Source organism: Saccostrea cucullata, unplaced genomic scaffold, assembly GCF_032062105.1.
Source record: "Saccostrea cucullata isolate Sc308-1 unplaced genomic scaffold, CSIRO_AGI_Scuc_v1 ctg5173, whole genome shotgun sequence".
NCBI classification, from domain to species: Eukaryota; Metazoa; Mollusca; class Bivalvia; order Ostreida; family Ostreidae; genus Saccostrea; species Saccostrea cuccullata.
Window position 1 is genome coordinate 7,043 of NW_026935687.1, and position 8,850 is coordinate 15,892.

Genomic DNA, 8,850 nt, shown 5'->3' on the forward strand with positions numbered 1-8,850 from the left:
AACAAGCCTTAAAATATTCCGAAAAAATCAATATAATGTTAATATTTTTTTTATTAGCATTAGTTTTAATTTAATGTGAACTTTACTAATGCATATGTATGTATGGGGTCTCAACCGAGTTCGGCCAAAGCGACTTCATGTACATCAGCTGTTTGTCATGTGACATGTTTAAAATTAGAAAAAAGATGTACGGATACAAAGATCGTAAAAGTTCAACGATATACGGATAATTTTTCACTATGAAATTGATTGTGTTTTATTTAAGACAAATTTCTTGACCCGAAAAGTGCTGGGAGCAACTTCTCACTGCCCGGGAATTATATAAAATTTAGCCGACTTTTGATAAAGTATGTGCATTTACACTATACGCATTGAAGAAATGTAAAACTACGGAAAAGATAGAAAGCGCACAACTTGCTCCCAGCACTTTTCAAAGTAGTAGGGACAGTATCTACATGTGTATAAAATATTATTATTTGTAATCAAGCGGATATCGTTGAACTTTTGAGATTTTGGAGGAGTTGTACATATGATTGAGTGTACGTTTCTATATAAAAGTGCATGACTTCGGCTTTATAAGAGACCTAATAGTTATTAATTAAATAAGACTGTGAACTATTGATTAATGCATTCAAAAATATGAATCAACTGTAGTCAGATCACGCTTATATAGATTTAATTTTCATATTTTCAGTTCCATTAATAGCTTTATCTGCGTCTGAAGTACAGAGAAACTGCGTGTCAAACTAGCCTATGACGTCATATCTGTTAGTACAGCGAGATCAAGTTGGCTTTGATTTTGAATTCGATTAGTGTTATACTGACAAGATAAGTTACACATTGATTAATATTTACAATAAACATGAGAAATGAAAGTATGTAAGAGTATATGAAAAAGAAAATCATTATTTATTCGCCGATATTCATTTGTACAATTTCACCGTGACGTCATAATTGAATTCCCGAGGCTCTGCATACACTGTTCTACCTTTGGGTAGCCCTTAACATAGTTGCGTCCATATTTTATGAAACAATAGTGTCCCAAAGCATACCTGAAATATCGGAATTTTTGGATGTCAAATCTTCATATCATAAGATTTTTTCAGTTACACTTAAGTGACAAAAAGTGCAAATTTTGAATTGTTCAAATCATGACAACAATAAGGAATTAAACTTTTACTATGCAATATACAGGAATATTATTTTAAGATTTTCTCAAGACCCATTGGGCCAGAAAAGCTAAAACTTGAATGGAAACATTCTTAAAGTAGTTTAAATCCTAATTTGTCAAAATAATGAACCTTTGATGTAGGGCGGGGCCACAATAGACAATCCAAGTTTTGCATAAAATATATATGAAAATTCTTTTAACATCTACTTGTAAAGATCTACAGGCCAGAAAAGCTGAAACTTAGGGAGGGGGGGGGGGGGTATGTAGATTCCAAATTGTGAAAATCATGACCTCCAAAATATGGCTTGGCCACAATAGGGAATCAAAATTTAACATAGAAATATATACATGTAGGAAAAATCTTTATATGTACTCTTCTGAGTAACAAATGGGTCAGAAAACCTGAAAGTTATATGGAAGCATTCTGGAGCAGTTAGCATTCAGAATTGTTAAAATCATGACCCAGTGGGGAGATAGGGCGGGGACACATTAGATAATTCCAGGGAAATCTGGTAAAGAACGGCATCAAGAAAGTTCATGTGAGCGATGTGGCCTATTGCCCATGTTTTCTTTTAGCACGGTACGTATGTTTCTATAATATTATTCGCAAATGTAAATGTCGTTATATTTAGCGATATAAATATTTATAGACAAAATTAAGAGTCTGGTTACGACCCCCCCACCAACACCCCCCCCACCAACCCCCTCCCCCAACCCCAACCCCCCGCCGAACGCATTTTCCGCACTAATATCAAATAAAACTAACCAAATTAAACATATATTAAATTTTTACTAAATAAAATAAACAAAAATCAAGCAGAACAAAAACTAGCTAAAAGGAACACAGCATATAATAGGATGAGGAACGACTTTCTTTCTACACAGGCGTAGGCTTTTAATCCATTATCACCATTGACGTGTGGAAACCTTGAATGCAGAAAAAAAATCATAATACAGATATGACTTCATCTTCAAAACGAGATGACTTTCATAAAGTACATGTAGAACAATGGTTTTTTTTCGACAGTCAAATCTATTGAGAATATTATGAAGAATTTGTCAGACAGAGTCAAACTAACATCATTTTATCTTAAAGCAACAATTATGTACATGTATATAGTTTTAAAATAAAAAAAAATACCTGTGAAAATGAATGCACTAATAATAAATACCGTTCTTTTGATTTTTCCAATATTTGAGGTCTTGGTATTCCTGAAAGTAATAATTCAGGCACGTCAGCTTTCTGCCTTGGGTAGCATTCTGGATCTATTAATGCAAAAATATATAAGAAATACTTTTATGTATACATGTACAGAAAATGATTTTATGTACACGTTATCATAAGAACGTTGTTCATAAAGCGGACTAGGAGGAGTTGTCGAAAATATTGTGGACTGATGTATTAAAATTACATAATGCAGTACATTGAAGTCTGTGACGACATGATTTTAATTTATTTATAAGAAACAGAAAACAGAAAGCGTTTCTAAAATGTTGAACATTTTATATTGTTGATTTCCCATAAGACAATACGTGATAAACTGTTGTTGTCATTCAGTTTAAAGTTGTCCGAGAACGTCATTTTTTTCTCAACGTCCGCTCCCTCTAACTTGTACATTTATCTTGATTAATTTCTCTGGAGTAAAGTGAGGTCTATGCCGTCTTATGTATACCATATTTCTTTGCCGGAGTTCAATGTCTAAGCCTATCACACATGATCAAGGTCACTTTTCGACGTGACTTACGTTTTATACAACTACTAAATATAGACTTTGGCATCCCCTATCTGCCTGAATCTTTTCCAGCATTTAAAAACAATTGTCATCAATGGAAATTATTTCTCTGCAGTCCATTTAATTATATAAACAATCAATATTCTAGGAGCAAAACTTTATGTATAGAATGTTGGAGAAAAAGGAACTTTTCTCTCTTGTAACGTCATTTCGACGACTTTGTTTTTTGAACATGCAATATATGATTTACAAAACCCTTATAAAATTTATGGAATTAAAAAAGAAATTGCAATTTTTTTTTATAGAACAGTTACATTATATCACATGACTGAATAAAACAAATTTTGGTATGAAAAAAATGAACATATCATGAGAGTTTTTTCTAAGATACACTTAATTATAAAGGAACCGTCGTTATTTGTGATGTTGCGCCACCTGGAAATACCATTACTCACGGAACATTAACTATTTAAAAATAAAACTGATCATTTATAATCCAGATTATGCTATGAAACATTTTTTTTTTAATTCATTGATGTACTATTAGGGGTATTGATTTCTGATATATTTCCTCTTTTTTAACAATGGTCGCTTTCAGTCGATAAGTCTACACTTAACAAAACTTATAGGTGTTCACTTTAATAAATGTATTTATTTAGAAAACTACTTTATAGAATGATATGATATTTTCACATTATTACAAAAAATGTGTCTTCTGCTCTTATTTTGTATATTGTTTAATGGACGTTGAGATTGAATACTGTCCGTTATCTCCATATCCTTCTCTCAACAAATATAGAACGAAAATTCAATATCACCGATGAAAACCAGTGTTCCGTGACGAAGCTTAAAAACAATAAATCTGTACTTTGCAGCACATGTTTTGTGTAATAAGCATCTTTTTGTGATCATTATCAAATTTTGATAAATGGTTTCACTAAAAAACACAAAACATTGGCAAAATAACCATTGATGTAGAAGGGAGAGCCGTTGGAATATTTATATCTGGACGATCATCGCACCGCGTTTTACTCATTTTCATTTTAGTGCTTAATTGTACTTGATATTACTTTTAAAAATTATCAAACAATATCAAAGCCCATTTAAACACATTTTTCTGTAGGCTGTGCTCATTTTTCGTCACCAATTTATCACAATTTGAAAGTTTTTGACAAAATTTAACCACTCCGGAAGTGACTTTAATATTCATCCGGGAAGAAAATTTCGCATTATACCAGGTTAAGGGAGTGTTTAATTGTTCTGAAAAAATCCTAGTTGCAATCTTATATCAGCTCAAGCAGTCTGAATTATCCTTAAAGCGGCGCACTTACGTGCTAAACATCCAAGGATATATTGACCAAAAGGTACTTGTGTGACGATACACTGTCAAATTCCCGGATCTGAATCCCATTGAACACATTTGGGATTTTAAAAAAATGTCAAAGCCCCCCCTTTTCCTCACAATTTCAATGGTTTGGAAATATCTAGTATGCAGTACATGTAGGTGTGGCAGCAGATGGGTCAATCTCCTATTCAGGGGTACATGGTATCCAACAATAAAGATTGTCTTGAAGTAATTAGAGGGAGCAGTGGGTCTTACTTCATCGAGTTTTTTTGTGCGAATTTTCATTTTGAGGGTACATCATTTCCTTGACACTTTGCTTAAAATTCTGACGAAATACTTACATGAAATTTACGCAACAACGAACTTAAATATGCATCATTAACCAAGAATTTTGAGGGTACATCATTTCCTTGACACTTTGCTTAAAATTCTGACGAAATACTTACATGAAATTTACGCAACAACGAACTTAAATATGCATCATTAACCAAGAATTAAAGAAATTATTTATTGTTTGCATTTGTTCTTTAAATCTTCAAAAATCTGAGGTGAACACTTAGAAGTTTGGTTCAGTGTATTCAAATTTGTTTATACTGTCAGTTTATATTTGGTATTTTGCACTCTTAAATTTTCAGAGGACAAAGTATGGTAAGGATCAAAATATTCTGGCCCATTAGTTAATTAGTTAATTAAAATCAATAAGAATTTACATACAATTGAATTAAAAAACGAAAATTGACAATTCTTATAACCTCTGTGTATCCCAAAACTAGGAATCAATGCTAATTTTGGGTAAGGACGACGACAGTTTTTTGTTGCTATAAAACTCTTGAATCATTCTAAAAGACAGCCCAAATCAGAGGTCAAAATGGGAACTAGCCTATCTTGTCCTTTCCCTTACATTTCACTTTCAAACAGTTCTACTTGCGCTTCTTCTAAAAGAATTCTATATTTAAATGGCAACATGTTTTCTAGGGTGCATATACATGTACAAAGAACAACAGTTTTATGCCTATGAATTTTGTTATACTACCCACTTGAAAAGTGGGAGGTTTTACTATAATCGGTATGCCCGTCCGTCCATCTAGCTGTCTGTACTTCCGTCTGGCTGTACGTCCGTCCTTCTATCTGTTCTCTTTGGGGTACCCATCTCTTATCCGCAACTCCTCTTATACTACTGAGTGAAATTTAAGGAAACTTTCACATAATCTTTATTACATATTGCCATCGTGCACCTTTTATTTTACTTTTTGATCCGACAGATATTTTGGGATTCCCGGCCACAGCAAATCGAATCATGGACTTTGCCATTATAACCATATGGAAGGCGGGGTATCATTTAGTGAGCTCATTGATCACAGTACCGCCGATTTTATTGTAGAAACTTAAGTATCAAATAATAAAATAAATTATAAAAAATCATTTCATGTCTACAAAATTTTGAGTTGAGATTTGTTTTAAATATAAAAAACTTGATTATTAAAAGTGGTTCAACAAAGAAGACGGTTTCTGCATAAAATGGCCCTGTAGATATACCAATTAATTGATCAACACTTGATTTTCCATTTGAAGCATTAAAATAAAATAGAGACTTAGTGCTTTCTTTTTCTATTAAATTTTTTCTCCTAAAAGTCCAGGTTTTGGAGAACTGACTCTATGAACTTGCAATGTTCTTGATTTTTTAGGTAAACAGGTATAATTGAGTGATTTCAATGAAGAAAAATAATATGAGCGCACTCTCTGATCTAAACAATAAAACATGCATTTTAATCCTCAGAAACAGTTTTATCATTTACTTGTTGCATATTTCAGATCTGAGATTGCGATCTATATTAAATATCGAAAAATAGCTTTAAAAATCGACCGTTTTTGTAGACTTTTTCAGAATATGAGGAAATTGGCGCATTTCGCGACGTCATAATGCATTGAATAGCCAGAAAATTGCGTCATTTTTGATAGATACGCAATCACCAAAGATCTAAGTGATATTCAATGCATTATGAACAAAAACTATGCAGTTTCAGTTTTTCAGAAATTCACAGGACCAAATAAGGCAAAAGTGAACCTTGTTCTTTCCATACTGTTCTGTAGGTTTTTTTTTTTTTTTTTTTTTTTTTTTTTTTTTTTTTTTTTAAATTAACATCACAAGATCACAAATATTTAAGAATATTTGAATTTCCAATGTCTTTGTGTTAGATAAAGTTATAAATAGGTAATGTACTTTATTTCTACATAAATGAACTGGTTCATCGATAGGCGCAATAAAAAAAATACAAGGTGCGGGACGAAACAAATAGACTCAGAATCGAGGCTTGTAGCACGTGGATTGGCGGAATCAAGAGCATTTAAATATTAGGAATAACTGTCAGATATTTTTATTTCATGATGAAAATCAATAGATTGGCTTGTTTCAGAGTTTCAAATTATCCCACCGGCTACTCGATTGATAACATCAAGAAATAAAATCGTTTGACCGTATTTCTTTAATAAAAAAAAATCATAGGGTCGAAACCAGGACAAAATCATCAGCTTTTTTAATTACAACAAGAGAAAGTAAAACAGAATCTTCCTTTTTTAAAAATTGCCTTAACTAATAGAATTTAGTTAAAGTTTCGGCCACATTGCTATTATTTGTTAAGAAATCTTTATGATGCTAATTTTGTCTAAACATGGAAGATCTTAATCAATATATAAAAAAAAAGTTAAAGATAATGAACAGTCATCAAACCAAAAACATCTGCATGAATAAAAAGAGTCTTTAAAAGTCATTGTACTATTTAAAACGTTTTTGCAAAAAAAGAGGTTCGCTTAAAATTCTAAACAATTAAATACAGTTACATTGTATCAGAGGGAAATAACTTACATTTGTATGCATCTGTTGATACATATTTTTTGTTGCATGCTGAACATCTTCTGTTATAATGCTCTTGTATTTTCCCGCCACCTTCATTGTACTCAGTGCAATATCCTACAAGTCACTATTTTATATAAAGCCTCTACATAATGTATACAAAATAAAGTTACAACTAATTAAATTTTAATTTTTCTTAAATTTAATTTTGATATTTAACACTATTTTTGATAGAAAATTCAAGGAAATAACTGTTATAAAAATACAATAAGAATCTTTTTGGTGTGTAGTGAATTAACTTTTAAAGCAATATGAGCTGCATTTTTGAGAATTTTATTTTGCTGGTAAAATGTGTTATTATAATTAATCTGTAGGTAATCTATACCCTTATGATCAATAAAACCAAAATAAAGTTTATAAATGTTTCAGAGGAAAAAATCTGTACAAATGATTATACAGAATTTTATATTAAATCAATACTGTACAAGACGACAATAATTCAATTTTGCTTCAATCAAAGCGTATAAAAAGTTCTTTCGTAGAAAATTTGAACAACAGAAGTTTATAAATGTTCTATTTTCGGTCATTGAAATAGTTAATTAAAAATTTGCAAAAATGTCTCCGATGTCAAACATTCAGCTCATATTGCTTTAATCTCTGTGGGGGTTCCTATAATGTCAAATAAAATCAATTACAAAAGTTCAGCAGCGAAATCAGAAAAATACGCCGTCGCGCTAACACACAAGCACTGTCACGCTAACAAGAGTTCGCATAGCATGCCGTCGCGCCAACACCTAAAGTGTTGTCTCGCTAAAACAAATTCTCACAACACGTCCACTTGCACTCACACACTACTCACGACGGTGCGCTGTGTGTTAGCACGACGACGTGTTGTGCGAACTCGTGTTAGCGTGACAGCGCGTTGGTTGTTACCACGCCGGCGTGTTCTGCAAACTCGTGTTACATTGCAGCGTGACAGCGTGTTGGATGTTACTGTGACGGCGTGTTGTGCGAATTCGTGTTACCATGAAAGTGCGTTGGGTGTTGAAGCGTGAGCGTGTTGTGCGAATTCGTGTTAGCATGAGAGCGTGTTGGATGTTACCGCCATGGCTGTTAAGCTTTTGCAAATGGCCCTATCAAGACAACATAGTTTCCTCCAAAAACATTTGCAAAATTAATATTTTAACCGACTAGACTTTGTTTACCTTTTGAAATGTTAGTGGCTGGAGCACACACTTCCACTGTAAGATTTCCCCAAGGATTAATAACACAGTGGTATTCTAATCTCCCTAAACAAGTACTTTTAATGGCTGAACAGTTCTTCTTTCTAGCAGCTTCCTTTACTCCAGCAAGATCTTTTGCACAATTGCGCACTACTGTTCTTGTGAGTTTTGAAACTTCGCAAAACTCAATATCCATAATCAATCCTTCAACAGCATAAAAAGCATCTCCCTGTAGAGAAACCTATTGATGTATAGATTTTATAATGGGGGCATTGAACACTAGTTATCTGAGTCTTAGGAGATATAACCGCAAATGATATTATCCATTGAAAAAAGTCTTTCTTTTTTTAAATTAAACAAGTACTGCAGCATTCAAGTCCATACTGTACATGTAAATGCTTGTTTGATTTATTTCAAATCATTTTGAAATATACTTGCCATGATTAAAATGCATATATAGAAAAACAATAGCTCTGTGGGACCTTTTAGGAACTCAATATCGCCCATGATTTAATTCTGAAAGAAGA

The 8,850-nt window shown here is 32.5% G+C and overlaps 1 protein-coding gene across 1 annotated transcript; it reads right to left on the bottom strand.

The window, feature by feature from the left end:
• Positions 1-1,983: 1,983 nt before the first annotated feature.
• Positions 1,984-8,559, bottom strand: LOC134243574 (uncharacterized). The gene is made up of 4 exons (XM_062725826.1): positions 8,306-8,559; positions 7,113-7,217; positions 2,344-2,437; positions 1,984-2,098 (listed from the first exon to the last, which is right to left on the bottom strand). Exons 1-4 carry the CDS (start codon positions 8,517-8,519, stop codon positions 1,984-1,986), a joined length of 528 nt encoding a protein of 175 aa, XP_062581810.1. The 5' UTR covers positions 8,520-8,559.
• Between the last annotated feature and the right edge of the window lie 291 nt (positions 8,560-8,850).

Excerpts from the sequence above, each read along its gene's own strand:
- LOC134243574 (XM_062725826.1), bottom strand. The coding sequence starts at position 8,519 with ATGGATATTGAGTTTTGCGAAGTTTCAAAACTCACAAGAACAGTAGTG. Across the intron at positions 7,218-8,305 it reads AGCCACTAACATTTCAAAAG|GATATTGCACTGAGTACAAT; the intron begins GTAAACAAAGTC and ends AGTGACTTGTAG. Across the intron at positions 2,438-7,112 it reads ATCAACAGATGCATACAAAT|ATCCAGAATGCTACCCAAGG; the intron begins GTAAGTTATTTC and ends TTGCATTAATAG.